This window comes from Ochotona princeps, chromosome 7 (genome assembly GCF_030435755.1).
Source record: "Ochotona princeps isolate mOchPri1 chromosome 7, mOchPri1.hap1, whole genome shotgun sequence".
Lineage (NCBI taxonomy): Eukaryota > Metazoa > Chordata > Mammalia > Lagomorpha > Ochotonidae > Ochotona > Ochotona princeps.
This window is the reverse complement of record NC_080838.1, coordinates 19,303,014-19,318,221: the sequence shown is the minus strand read 5'-3', so window position 1 is coordinate 19,318,221 and position 15,208 is coordinate 19,303,014. Positions and strand designations below refer to the sequence as shown.

Sequence of the window (15,208 nt, the reverse complement as noted above, 5' to 3'; positions counted from 1 at the left end):
CTTAACTTCCCCAGAATTTCAACGTTGCACTAGAAGCCAGGGAAGATGCTTTCCTTCTCCTGGAAACATTATCAGAAAATCAGTTTTTCTTTCACAATGTATTTCAAAATGTTCTGAGAATATTTTGTTTGCAATTTGAAAAATTTCCTGGCAGTTATTACTTACTTAATTTTTTTTTTACATTTTCTTCTTGACTCCAAAAATACAGCTACATTATTTCATCCAGTTAGAGTGAATCCTTTTTAACCTTATTACAAGTCTCAAGCTCCATTACCCTGTAGTCTCCTTGTCCCATCAATTGAAATCCCTCTCTCTGTCTCGCACGGCGCAGTCCCAGGAGGAACCTGCTGCATGCCAACCTCTGAGAACACGACATAGGAACCGAACTCTGATGCAGGGACACTGTCATAGCATTCATTTTCTTTCTTTCTTCTTCTTTTTTTATTATTTTCATTGACAACAAAACTTTCTGGAGAGTACAATCAAGATAGTGTGTTCATAGAAATAACATTAGCAGAAGCTCGGACATAAATGATAATAGTCATAAGGATCTTTCTTATAAAAGCATTCCACACAGAGCTATAACAACACAATAAATAAAGAATTTCTCATTTGTCACATAGCAATACAGAGCTGCTGTAACAAAAACGTGACTTTTACAAATGCTTACATACTAAAAATACAAGCAAAAAATATGAGGTCATGCAACTGGAGACAAAAAGCCAAAGTAAATATTCATAGCAAAAAAAAAAAAAAATAAACATTCAAAAGCTAAAAAAAGCAGCTCAGATTTTTTTTGTTTTGGTTTGGTTTTTTTTAGAAGAAAACGGGAAATTCAACTAGAGAGGTTTGAAAATGAATTAGTTTATATTTGCCTCTCCATCAGGGATACAAGCAAAACTGTGTAGCAATCCTTTATGCCATTGGAATACACACTGTCATCTATTTAAGGGACAAACTCCATCGCCTCAGGTCACGTCTCATATTACAAGGATGGAATGAAGTTCATCTTTCACCTTAATTATAAGCAGACAGTTGCGGTATAAGACACATATTCTCAAGGCCGAGCCGATGCGGCCGCACAGAACAGAAGGGGCCTGGGAATCAGAAAACGGGACCTTCGTGTCTGTGTCCATTAGCGTCTGGGAAAACTTATGCAAGAATCGTTTCACAAATCTGCTTCCAGAGGCTTCCCCAGCCCTAAAACAACATTTTGCCTAATTTATCACCATTACAGCTAAGAACTGAACAATGAGAGCTAGCAGAGAGCAGCTGGGAAAACAACAGAAGCATTTAATAATTTGAACACGTCTTTTTTGGAAAAAAAAAAAAGTATTAGGGAAGAAGCTGGACCACTTAATGGTGCTAGCACTCACAGTGCTTCCCTGGGGTTCTTCCAACTGCCCAGTCCTTGTTCCCACCCACTAACCTAAGCAGGGCCTTTACACTTGGCAGCTGAGTACGTGGCTGGCGCCGTGGCTACTTTCTACATGATTAGGAAAGACATGGAAGTAAAAAAATAAAATTTGTTAAATTACACATAAATATAGGGTACAAATGTATTTTTAAAATACAGATTAAAATAATCACACTTGCATTGTGTACATACGAAAATACAGTATTTCATATTCCATATACACAGACACATTTATGATAAATGCAACGATTTGGCAACGCCAGTTCCATCCCGGGTTGTTGTCCCTAATCCCCATTTCCACCGACAGGGAACTGGCTCTGCAGGAGGCTCCTAGCTCTGGCGCACATCCTGCAGCAGTTTGTTGATCTCCGCCACCAGCTCGCTGGCGTCCATGAGTTCGTGCTTCCCGTCGCTTAGGTGGTTGAGCACATTGTCAAAGTCATCCTCCTCGTAGTTCTCCGGGATCTCCTCCATGGCCGGCAGCCACTTGGACGAGGGCTGCACGCTGGAGTGCGCGCCCAGCGCGGGCCCCGAGCTGCTGGTGGGGTTTTGGAAGTGCGTGCTGGCCGCCCAGGCCGCCACGCCCTGCGGGTAGCCCGCGCCCTTGGCCGCCAGCGGTCCCTTGCGGCGCTCCAGCGAGTTAGCCCTTTCGGCGTCGCTGCCCTCGGCGTAGGTGTCCAGCGAGGGCGGCAGCAGGCGCTGGAACACGCTGCTCATCTCCGAGAGCAGAGACGAGGTGCTGGTGTCCGCGGTGTCCTCGTCGCTCGGGGCGTCCTTCCCGAAAGTGGAGAAGCTCTTCTTTTTCTCACCTCCACACTCTGCAGGTGACGCTTCCTCAGGTGTGCTCAGGTGTGCGGGCTGCTGCGGGGGCTGGGTGGGGAACTCCTCGCCCGGAATGAACATGTTGCTCCTGTAGTCAGAGGACGGCGAGGGCAGCGGTGGCATCCAGCACTGGTCCGAGTGTCCCAGGACTCTGCATTCTTCCGTGCACAGCCTCATGGCTGAGGGAAAGGAAACCGACAGGCATTAGTACATGCAGTATCATCTTAAGGCTAGGGGAATTCCAGCCAGTTCATTCAGAGAAACCTTAAATTACGACCATAACGCTAGCCCATTGTCATCCTACATTAGATGCTCCATAATTGTGGTTTTATTTTGAATACTAACATCTAGGAGCCTCCCCGAATCACAGTTGCTAGTGCATCCGTTTTCTGATGGAGTGTTTTATGTATTTCAGAGAAATATTGTGGTAGTCAAATGAGGAGAAAAATGTATGGCTAATCTATATGAATATAGTTGTGAAGAAGCTAATATGTAGCTGTTGGAGTAAATGCTGAACTTAAATTCTGGTACCTAGCCTTGGATGGTGAAGTCCTCGTTTATTTTTTGTTATTTATTTATTTATTTTTGTTAGGAAGTCAGATATTCAGAGAAAAGGAGACTGAGAGAAAGATCCTCTATCTGCTGGTTCACTCCCCAAGCAGCTGCAAAGACAGGAGCTGAGCCAACCCCAAGCCAGCAGTCAGGAGGTTCCTGCAGGTCTCACGTCATGCAGGGTCCCAAGGCCACAAGCAGGGAGCTGGATGGAAAGTGGAGCAGCTGGGACACCAACCGGTACCATACTGGATCCCAGCACATGCAAGGTAAGAATTTAACCACTAAACTATTATGTCCAGACTGGAGTTTTCAATTTTAGCTTGTCACCAGACCGTCCTTGAGTTAAAACCCCATTTAACTTACTTGTTTTTGAGCTCTACCTGAACCACTTCCACATAATGGAGACACTAAGACTAAGTTATCATGCTCATTCATCTCCCTCAAAGGTAGTATAAATTATGTATTTGTTATTAAGAAGAAGTCATCCTGACGCATTGGGCATCTATCTGTTAAGAAGACCTTATGTAGCTCTCTCTGGTCCTTGCTTGGTTCCAACTTTGGGTCCCCACCCTCTCTTGCAATGACCATCAGGATCGTTCCAGAAACCCCTCAAAACAAACAAACAAACAAAACTCTAGAATAGATAGAGAACAACAAGGAAAGCTTGGAACCAGACAGGAAATGGTCAGCGTGGATTCACTTATACCTTACTAGGTGGGACACAAAGATTGGTTACTCTTCACTAGGATATTGAGGATTTCTCTGCACACCCCTCCTAAAACTGTTCTGCACCTAAACTGTTGACATATGTCTTGTTAGTTATAAGCCAGTCTAGACTACCCCAAAAAAAGCCAAGTTCAGCAAAATTATGCTTCAACGCTATATAATGCTAAATACTATAATGAAAATAGACACGAGACAGCTGAATAGTAATCTATAACCATTTTAAGGTGTATAGAACCCTGTTGTATATAAACTAAAATTGAAATGTCAAGGAAGGAGTCCCAGGATGTGGTAAAGAACTTGCATTTTTTAACATGTTGGTTACTCAACACTATGTCAATTAATTCCATAACATTATAAATTGTGGCTGATGTTATGTTTTGGCTTTTAATTGATTGGGATGATACTCTGCCGGCTCTATCTTCAGACCAGAGATGGTCTCCCCAACAAGCTGTTGAACTTATCTAGACAATAAGATGCTGGACTCTATGCTTGGTATATGCTTGCAAAGAAAGAATCTCATGTGAACTTGAACTCTGGTAATGCAACAAGGTGGAGGAATCCACCATGGGGGGAGGGTATGGGGTAGAGTGGGGGGAATCCCAGTACCTATAAAACTGTGTCACATAATGCAATGTAATTAATAAAAGAAGACCTTATGTAAAAGTTTGAAATCTGTTAATATTCAAATATGTGAAAGGTCACTCAAAATCCAAAGAAAGTCCATTCCTCCATTATTTCAGATATGCTAGTGCCCTGATGGAATCAGAGTGCCCACACTCAAAGAAAATAGCAGATGAGATTGGAAAGGTTGAAAATATACAGAGGAAAACATCTCTACCTGTGGCAAGCAGAATAACTAAACTACATAATAATCAGAGAATGGAAAAATGCAAACTACACTCCACAAGTCATCATTTTTTCTCAGGGAGAATTAGTTCTCTTCACTATCATAATTTCATCTTAGAGAAAACACCAAAATGCAGAAAATACAAATTAATTCTCTTTGATCTGAAAGAGGATTGGTTTGATTGCAAGCATACTTAGAAATCAGAATGGATTTTTCTTTTTTTCAGAGCTGGTCATTCAAGGAATACTCTTTGCTTCTCAAGTTCTTACTGAAGGCATGACTAAAAGAAACCCAAACCTCTTTTCAAGAACAACACGCTGCCTCTTGTGCTTGTCTAAGTATCCTCCCATCATCAAGGGTCTGCCCAGGGTATGTCTTCACCACAGGTTTTCTGGACCAAATAGTGTTGACTTGCAGAAAGAGAAGCATAAAGGCTCTGTTTAAACATGTAGAAATTTCTTTCAAGATGCTTAACTTCATAAAGTTCACCGAATCCTATTCTAAAAAGGTATTATTTGAAGAAAAAAAAAAGGAGTGATGGATTTGAATGAAAAGCAAAGCCAAATCACAAAATTTGGGAACTAATAAAAAGTGGGGGGGGATGCAGAGAAAATAATGAGTACCAACTCCTTGTGAAAAACGAGGGTTACCGTGGGAAATTACTGTGCAATATCACCATAAAAAATAAATGAATTTCAAAAAATAAGGATGAATTAAGAACAAAAGCATATTAGGTGCCCAGACTTCATGAATTATTACTATGTGACAATATTTACAAACTGCTGTTTTTCATCATTTGGTGTGAACAAAACCAAAAGATAAAAGATAACTGGAATACTTCAATTACAATAAGGTTTTCTCATCAGTGAACTAACTATCACAGTGCTAATTTTCCCCTTTAATTCCCCAGGTCTCTGCAAATGGACATGAGAGCTGTCTGTATTGTCTCACTCACATCCTGTCAGAGGGAAGGAGAACAGACCTGCTGACACCTCTTCATTTGTTTTCTGGGCTTTAACTGCGGTTTATTGGCCTGGAATGACTTGATTGTTTGCTTGGTTGTTTGATTGGTCTTGTTTGTCTTTAATGTTTAATGATAAGGGATGGGGAGGAAAAAAATCACACCGGCTTCTCCAAGGACTTTGTATTCGTTAGGTTTCCTAGAGTCATGAATATAACAAATGTTATAATCTATGGTATATAGTACAATAAAATCTGAGAGTTCAACTCAGAAATCATTTTGGTTATAGGGATTTTTTAACAGTGATTGCTATTTACAACTGCATACACACAGATATTCACATACACAAAAACCCACATGGGGCTCTAATTATGGAATACGGAGTAGGGCCAGGATTCTAGTATAGAGGATTAAGCTGCTGGCATCAAAATGAGTCCCAGTTCAAGACCCATCCACTTTTTATGTTTTTTTTTTGGGGGGGGGGGTTGATATTTATGCATTGCATTTGAAAGATAGGGTGAGAGAGAGAGAGAGAGAAAGTATAGAAAGAAAAATCTTCCATTTGATGGTTTACTCTCTAAATGGCCTCCTCAACAGCCAGGGCTGAGCCAGACAAAAGTTAGAAGTCAAGAACATCATCTAAGTCTCCCTCCTGGGGGACAGGGGCCCTAGTCGTTGAGCCATCCTCTCTTGCTTTCTCAGGTATATGATCAAGGAGCTGAATTGGAAGTGAAGCAGCTGAGATTTTAATGGGAACCCATATAGAATTTAAACTACATGCCGTAACACCTTCCGCAGCTGCTTCACTTTTGACACAGGCCGCTGAAGTTGTGCCTAGGGAAGCAGCCAGTGACGATCCTAGTACTTGGGCTTCTGTCACCCATGTGAAAGACCTGGATGGAGTTCCAGGTTTTGCCTGGTCCAGCCCTATCAATCATTCAGGGTGTGAGTCATCCAGACAGAAGATCTCTCTCTCTCTTTCTCTCTCTCTCTCATTGTCTATATTACTTTGCCTTCCACATAAATGAAATAAATAATTAAAATAATGAATTAAGTTAAAAATAAAAAATAGAGGGTAGTTGTTTGCAGTTAAAATGTCTATATTGTGTATAGGACTACTTTGCATAGATTTCCAACTGGGGCTCGTGGCTTCAACTGCTGGCTAACTTGGATTCTGGAAGTGGTGGGGATGGCTCAAGTACATGGGTTCTTGAGCCATGGGAGATCCAAATTTGTTAACTATCTCTCACATGCATTGTGAGTCCAACATGACCATTGTGGGTATTTGTGGTATTAGGGTTATGTATTAGCCTTTTAATTAAGTTAAGAGTAGTGAGCTAAGGTCACTTTTTGAAATTTCATTAATACTCTCAATCTCTTCCTTAGAGATTCAACTGTTTAACACATCCTTAGAGTACATGTAGTAAGTTCTACAAATGCTCTACATCACATCATATCCCAGGCATCAAGACTGTCCGTCATTCCCTGAAAGTTTTATCAAGTGGCTAAGGGAGACGAGTTAAAAGCATCAGTCCATGGAAATCACTGATTGGTCTTTTGCATCGCAGGACAATTAATTTTATCACTATTATCTACCTTGGTACAGGAAGGAGGACAGACTGTAAGAAGAAACACATACACCTGCTTCTAACACTGCATTAATCACTAGGTAACTTGTAAGTTATCTATATTAAGAGCCTGATGATGTGAAATGCTATGATTGGCACCTTCCCCAAAAAAGGTTTAAGATCTATTTCGTAGTCTAATGTAGCAAAGCAGGTCATAAACATTCAGTTAAGGTGCTAAACCTGGGCCCGGTGCGATGGCCTAGAGGCTGAAGTCCTCGCCTTGAACTCTCCAGGATCCCATATGGGTACAGGTTCTAATCCCGGCAGCTCCACTTCCCATCCAGCTCCCTGCTTGTGGCCTGGGAAAGCAGTTGAGGATGGGCCAAACCTGCACCCATGTGAGAGACCTGGAAGAAGTTTTGGCTCCTGGCTTCAGATCGGCTGAACACCAGCCACTGCAGTCACTTGGGTAGTGAATCATTGGATGGAAAATCTTCCTCTCTGTCTCTCCTCCTCTCTGCATATCTGACTTTGCAATAGAAATTAAAAATAAACAATGCTAAACTTAATGAGACTGAGAGCTTATGAAATAGAGGGAAAAAAGAATGGAAATGGAGGTTGAAGTAAAGAAAGAACAGTTTAAAACAAAACTGGAGAGGTGAACAGAATCAAGCAATTGCTCAGCTATAGAGTGCAGCATGAGCCACAGACAGGTGCATAATATATAGGAAACTGTTCTTATTGTCAAAGTTACGAATGTGGTAAAATTGATATTTAATAAGCTAGGAGTGGATTATGAGTAACCTTCAAATACTAAGATAAATAATTCAGTTCTGTATTGCTGCGCAACAAGACTTAAGTATTGATTTTGAGCAAAATAATGTACATGACAATATTTAGAAAGGGTTGTTCAAGTTGCATGAAAAAAAGATTTGACACAGTGAGAGCTGGTGGAGAGCGGCTATCAGCTCCCGTGTTGTTGCAGTCAACCAGGTCCAACAGCAAGGCCAGAACAGAGCCTGGATGCCACTCCAGAGAATACAGTGAATACAGAATTTAAAAACAAATGTTGAAGCAAATAACCACAGATGACAGACTGATTAAAAAAAAGTGAGAGTGATTTGGACTTCAACAAATGGAGAAAATACTAGAAGAAACAAAAATTTAAAAAAATTTTTTAAACCATCCTGTTATACCTATTACACTGGGAAAATGGATATGCATGCAGGCATACAGTTAGTGTTAGAGTACAAAGTTGAATGAGTAAGGAAAAAAATATGCTGACCAAAAAGCAAAAATGCATGCTGCTTTTATTGATGAAAATGTGGTCTTTTGCATGGAAATTCATAGAATGAGTGCTCCGAAGTGACCCTGCTGGCTTGCAATGCAACAGAACATAACCTATATTTGTTCACAGTGTAAAGCAGAAAAACATTTGAAATAAGAAAATTATGTCCTCAAAATACACTTGCATCAGAACACTGTTGATCTCTGTCAAAGGCATTCACAGCTGAATTTACATTTTTCTCTGCTTTGGATATTTCCTGGGAATATGCATTTACAAAGCACAAGTTTCACAGCCTCATGTGCATGTAGAAGTTGCCAGGGTATCCTCATTTTCCTGCTCATAATGGATGATTATCTCTCTATGGATCCTCAACATGCACACTGAAATCTATAGTGGCCAAACACAAATATATGTTGTAGACCACTGATAACTGCCTGAGGCTGTATGACTCAAAGATAGTTTTGATCACAGCCACATGGATACCAGTAGCTAATGAGGCAGAATTATACCCACCATTGTGTAATCTGTTGTAAGACAACACGGAGTGCCAGCAAAATGGCTGGCATACACCTGGATCAACCTTGACTGTACAATCATGAAATTATGTTTATAACAGTGTCTATAACCTAAAGCCATTATTCATAATGATGGAAAGCTGAGACTTTTATTTTGAAACAGAAATGTGACATGGTTAGCTTAAAGTCACTCAGTAAACTTGATTTTAAAAGTTTCTACATTGTCTATAATATCCTTATTGCATAATATTTGTTGTTGTAGCTTAAGACCTAGAAAATTCTCCTGCCTTGAGCATATGTAGAAGTCGTAACTGTGAAAATGTAAGAAAAAGTAAAAGAGAAGTCTTGATATTTTTTAAAAATTAGATCAGATTTATGGCTAGTTATTAGAGTCACACAAGTTCAGACTGTAAAAAACTTTGGCATTAGTCTCAGAAATGACAATGCTATTTAAGAAGCAACAGTTAGTCCTCATCTAACTGTGCTGATAAATTTAAATTTTAATGAACATATTCTCTATAAATCTCAAAATGTATCATGCAATTATAATATTATGTCAATTATGATATTTTACTGCTTTGTGAAATAATGAAATTTTGGAAATTGCATTATTGAATATTGGGGATTGATATGCAAAATTAGGGCTTAACACCACAAAATAAAAAAAAAAAATTATCCAAATCTTACATGAGAATACCAACAATAAATGGATAACTGTGTTAGCTCTGAATAGGGTGTCTGAGGGCCTGAATAATCCACTAATTTTCCAGAGATTTATCTTCAGATCGATTTACAGAGATCTATGAATTTAAAAAGTAGATGACAATATAGGTTCTGGGCAAGCACGGGCTCTCGAGTACTTGTGATCCTATTGCTATTGGAAGTCCTTAGATGCATTCATCCCACTAAATAATAGTGCTTGGTGCTGTAATAATAAAATTAAATGAGCAATATTTTAGACTTTAGTAGAGGTAAGTCTCAGATTATAAGAAGAAATAAGCCATTCACTGATCTAAAAAAACAAAAACAAAACAAAAAGCAAACAAACAAAAAACAAATCACTTCTTATTTCCTATAACTGGGAAATTAAAATTTAAGAGTATGGAATCGGGTCAACTTTCATCTCTAGCCTCCACAAATAGTTTGGGTTGGCTCTCATTTGATAACTTTATAAGTTTTAATTTTATTATCTAAACAAAATGTTTATTTCTATCATCAAAACTGCTACTAATTATTGTGCCAAAGGGTGGGAAAGGCAATGGAGAAACAGACTTCCATAAGGACCTAGACTGCTTGGCCTAGGACTAAGAACTAGGGTACAGCTGATGTCTCCTACTGCTGTGTAAACAATGCTACCAGGCTGGACCTCTGCTTCCATGATAAGGCTGGACAGCTAGAGTGCCTACTTCCCGACTCCTCCTGAATTTGTTGTCTGATCTAGGTAGGCTTTCTCATGTTTTCTTATGTCTCTTAATTACTGGTGTTTAGAAAATGGATGCTCACAGAATTAAGAAAGGTGTCACTCTGCATTTCTCTCATTTTTAAATGGCAGTCTTTTCTTCAACAACTCTTGTGAAATTTGAAAACACAGATAACTCTACAAACTCTTAGAAGGTGGTAAGCATTGGTTTGACATTTCATTCCTTGGTAACAGGGTTGCTATAAAGATGGAGCCAATATTTACTTAGTCGCTTCAGGGAGTTTCTATAGCACCAGCAGAGGGAAAGTGGCTCAAAACTTAATGGTATCATTTCCATCTGCCAAGAGAGTATTTCCAAATTCCCCTCTTGGATCACTGTTCCTCTTCCCGAAAGCACAGTCATAAAATGAAGAGTGGTTAAAAAAAGTTTTTAAAAAGTCTGTGCTTGCCACCTACAAAGATGCAGTCTTTCCCCTGTTTTTATTGGTTAAAGTATACCATTTCTAGTGTATTTTAATCTCGGACTTCGTGAGCTAGTTCTCAACACAGGAAATGCATCCTCCAAATTATAGTCCAGTTTACCACTGTGCACCAAAACAGACTGTCTGAATAAAAACACCACCCAGTAATTTTACATAGTTGCTCAAGGGGGTTCTATGTCACCATGGGATGGGTTAAAAAAAAAGAGGGGAGTGGTTTGTTTTTCCATCCTCCTCTCCTACACCTAACTTAGGATGAATTTGAAGAAATATGTTAGGCAGATTGCAAATACTTACTGTAAAGCACAAGCAGAAACAAATGCAAGCATAGGAATAATAATTCATTTTGCTGGTGGAACAGCAGATCTGTAAAGAGATTTATGTGACTCTACCGCTTACCTGCAGGGATCCTTCCATCTGTAAGGAACAGGTCACTGAAGCCTTCTCCCAGTAGTCTATCTATTGGGGAATCTCGCCCCAAATCATAATCACTGTCTCCTGCTTCACTGTCACCACGTCCACTGTCCTTCAAGCTGAACTTGTCCATGTCTTGAAGGGCATACCTGCAAAGATAAATCAAGAAAAATACAGGTTTTATTCTTCTTCAATTATGTGTCCGGGCACTCACTAGATAACACAAGAATAATTCATACCTATAGCTCCTGGAGTATTTGTTGCCTCGAAAACTTGGCCTTGGCTGATACTGTCCCTGATGAAGCATTGAAAGGAGCTGAGAAACCTGCTGGAAAGCAAGCAGACAGACCTGATTTCCTGGAAACAAGCTTCCAAATACTCAGAAGCATAAGGCAAAGAAAAAGAGTCACTTTTTTTTTCATGCTAAGTCAGCAAACAATATCCATTTTACAGACTGCATCTGCTGGGCTGTGGCAGGCAGAGCAGGCAAGCAATAGATACCAGAAATGCATCCCAGCAAGACTAGGATGATGTGAAAATACAACTGACCTTTTTTTCCACTTTGAAAAAGAACTCCCCTTTTAAATAAGTGATCTGTCTCCTTAAAGATTCACATAAAGTCATCACTCATACAAATGTATGGAAAGTACTGCAAGCTATAACAAATATATGCAGTTAAAATAATGCCATACGATTTCTAAATTCATGCAGATGAAATATGCATTGAGATGGGATTCTGAGGTATCAGATTTGTCCCCCCTCTCCCCAAGAGGCAACATGATCCTGAGAATGAAGAAAGTTACTTTACTTTTTGCCTCTCCAGTACCTTAACCTGAGAAGTAAAGGTTTAGGATACAGTACCTTCTGAGCTTCACATTCGTTCGATAATAAACAATTCACACGGAAATATATTCACATATAAGTATGCTTAAGTGTATTATATACATGCTATATACACAGAACAAAATCTAAATCCTATTAATTTACATTTTATCCATCTTATTAGTTTTTAATGAAAACATGTAAAACTAATATCCACTAAACTTGTGAGCACTAACAACTGACATTGTGAGGGAAAGGATGCAGCTCATGATCTTACCTCAACAGCAGGAGTGGCGTGCGTGAGTTCTAGGGAGAAATTCTCCGGCACGTGGTTTGATGAGATTGTCACCAAACTGTTGAGCGACTGGTGGCTGTTGTGACTCTGCCGGCTGCCCATCTGCCCTCTTTCTAAGGTTGGGGATGAAGATGGAGACGATCTGTGATGCGATCTGATGGGCAGAGTGCCATTGATGGTGGGCACCAGTGTGATGTCACCTTTGTGTATCTGTCTAGATGGTCTTTTTGGATGGTGCTGGTAGGTCGATTCAGCCACTCTGCAGTTGTAGGATCTAGTGTCTTTCTTTTCTCTGTTACACCTTGTTGCAAACAATACCATAATAACCAACAACACTGCACAAATTGCTCCTAAGGAAATTATTATAATCATGGAGACATCTAAAGATGCCTGGCTTACTGAGGTCATGGCTGTACTTGTCACTGACTCTGCATGTTCAAAGATGATGCATTTCAGAAAGACTTTGGTATGCAGCTGAGGATTGCCTTTGTCCTGGATGATAACAGCAAGTTCCCATTCTGTATAGGGAAAAGATTCCATGCTCACATTGGTATGGATGTCACATGTTCGTGGATCAATTACAAATATATTCTCCTCATTACCTGCTACTATGGAGCAGCTGAGTTCAGCATTCACCCCAGAGTCTCTGTCAATTGCCCGTATCCTTGTGACAAGAAATCCACTCTCAGCTCCTTTAGGGATGGAGATTTCTGCTGTATCGTTGCGCAGTGCAGGCCCTATAACCACAGGAACGTTGTCATTTTCATCAATGATGGTGAGTACCACGGTGGTATTGCTTACAAGTTGCTTCGGACTCCCTCCATCCCGTGCTTCAACCACAAAAGTGATCTGATTCACTTCCTCATGGTCAAAGATCCTGAGAGCATAGATGGCTCCATTGGATGGATCAATAGTGACATAGGTGGTTATGGAACTCCCCAAGATAAAACTCTCCAGAATGGTATATGTCACTTGGCCATTTTCTCCAAGATCAGGATCTGTAGCTGTAACGGTGGTAATATATGCCCCTGGTGAGTTATTCTCTGAGATTACAAATTCATATCGGCTCCTCTGAAAGTGGGGTGGATTGTCATTTATGTCGTTGACTTGAACAGTAAAATGTTTGACTGTGGAAAGACTAGGTGTCCCCTTGTCCTCAGCGATTACAGTCAAACTGTATTCGGATCTCCTTTCTCTATCCAGCGTGGCATTGGTCAAGATTAAATAATTGTTTTCATAAGTCTTCTGAAGTTTAAAGTGACCGTGACCATGAAGTTTACAAACAATTTCTCCATTCAACCCAGAATCCTTGTCCTGGACCCTGACCAAGGCAACAAATGTGTCAATAGGATCCCCTTCAAATATGTAAGATATTTCTTCTTTTCCTGGGGACATGAGGTTTATGTTAATTTCAGGTTTGTTGTCATTCACATCCACAACCTTAATGATAATTTTGCAATGAGCTGGAATTGAGTTTGGACCCAAATCTTGAGCCTGAACATCAATTTCATATGATTTGGTGAGTTCATAATCCACTTGCTTGAAAAGCGTCAAATGTCCTCTTTCTGAATCAATTTTAAAAGTCTCTATAATTTTTGGAGACACATGACTGCTGAAAGAATACACAATTTTCCCATTAGCGCCCTCATCTGGGTCAGTGGCATTCAGCTCTAGGAGCAGAGTGCCCACGGGAGAGTCTTCTAAGAGGTGTATTAGGTAAGACTGTTGTTCAAACGCAGGACTGTTGTCGTTGGAGTCGGAGATGCTGATTTTCAGAATGGACGAGCCAGACCTCTGAGGCACTCCCATGTCCGAGGCGTTGAGCTGAAGCTCATAGCTTGACTTCAGCTCCCGATCCAACTCTCTGACCACTATGAGTTCTGCATACTTGGCTCCATCCGTCCTGGTCCGAACCTCGATATTAAAAAAGTCATTGGCAGAGAGGGAGTATGTGTGGAGGGCATTTTCCCCAACATCTGGATCGAATGCACTGTCCAGGGGAATGCGCGTCCCAACGGCTGCACTCTCAGATATCTCAATAGGGATGACAGATCTGGAGAACTGGGGAGAATTATCATTAATATCCAGCACTTCCACTTCGATATGGAAAAGCTGCAGGTGCTCTGTGGGTAAAGTAATCACATCAAACTCTATGGAACAGTTCAAGTTTTTCTGGCACAGCTGCTCACGGTCAATGGTAGCCCCTATGCTGATCTCCCCGTTACTTTCATTGACGACCAGAAGAGAATTTCCCCTTTGCATGGCTCGAAAGCGAACGGCAGAAGGATTAGGTAGCTTCGACAAAACATCAGCCACATCCTCTGATAGTCTTGCAATTACTGATCCAATGGCCCGTTCCTCATAAACACTGTATTTTAAATTCTTTCCCAGGACACAGAGGTTGAAAGATGCCATCAGGAGTGCAAACGCAAATCTAAAGTGCATTTTAGTATTCATTTGGTGCATTGGCCAGTTTATGAAAGTCCCTTCACAAGAGCAAGTTATAGCAGCAAATCAATGCCCCCAACTTCTTTTCACAAGTCAAAGATACGCTGCCTTTGATTGTTTCAACTTAAAAGCGTCTCCTAAGAACCCAGCACAGCAAATAACAGCTCGCAAAACTTTTGTTTTTTACACACCGTGTGGCGACTTCCAGCGTTTCTCCGCAAGGCGTCCAAGGCTTGCCTAGGTAGGCGATGGGTATCCTCTCCAGGCAGAAGATCGTCTCCCGTGCGCCTTCGCCCCGCTGGAGCTGAATCCAACGATGGCAGCTCTCCGCCAGGGTCTGCGGCGACGCTTTCCCGGGCGATCCTTTCTCCCTTTCTCTGCTCGGCTGCAGACTAAACACCCGTGATTGCTGACTCCGGTCTGAAATCTGTACAACTTCACTTCAACTCAGACAAAGCTCTGGCCCGGCGTGTGTTGAATCGCTTCCAGCCAATCAGCGCGCGTCCAAATCAAAAGCTGATGGAGTCACCAAATGAGGGAGGGCGCGAGCTGAGGGTTGGAGAGGGAACGCGGTTGGAGGAGGGTCGGGGGTGTGGGAGAGGAGGCTGAGGACGGGGAGACGGCGGGGGTC

General features: G+C 41.0%; 1 protein-coding gene across 3 annotated transcripts; it reads right to left on the bottom strand.

Annotated features, from left to right (window-relative positions):
- Positions 1 to 1,597: 1,597 nt before the first annotated feature.
- On the bottom strand, positions 1,598 to 15,006 carry PCDH18 (protocadherin 18). 3 transcript variants are annotated; one of them, XM_058666680.1, is made up of 5 exons: positions 14,769 to 15,000; positions 12,112 to 14,190; positions 11,252 to 11,340; positions 10,998 to 11,161; positions 1,598 to 2,418 (listed from the first exon to the last, which is right to left on the bottom strand). In XM_058666680.1, exons 2-5 carry the CDS (start codon positions 13,936 to 13,938, stop codon positions 1,748 to 1,750), a joined length of 2,751 nt encoding a protein of 916 aa, XP_058522663.1. In that variant the 5' UTR covers positions 13,939 to 14,190; positions 14,769 to 15,000; the 3' UTR covers positions 1,598 to 1,747. The 3 variants fall into 3 exon arrangements, with proteins under 3 accessions (XP_058522663.1, XP_004588210.2, XP_004588211.2); XM_004588153.4 differs by having other exon boundaries at positions 12,112 to 15,006; XM_004588154.4 differs by having other exon boundaries at positions 11,252 to 11,337; positions 12,112 to 15,006.
- Between the last annotated feature and the right edge of the window lie 202 nt (positions 15,007 to 15,208).

Bases quoted from the DNA above. Each gene is read 5' to 3' on its own strand.
- PCDH18 (XM_004588153.4), bottom strand. From the start codon at position 14,595: ATGCACCAAATGAATACTAAAATGCACTTTAGATTTGCGTTTGCACTC. The intron at 11,341-12,111 runs GTAAGATCATGA...CTTGCTTTCCAG, and splicing joins ACGCCACTCCTGCTGTTGAG to CAGGTTTCTCAGCTCCTTTC. The intron at 2,419-10,997 runs GTAAGCGGTAGA...CCTTTCCCTCAG, and splicing joins AGATGGAAGGATCCCTGCAG to CCATGAGGCTGTGCACGGAA.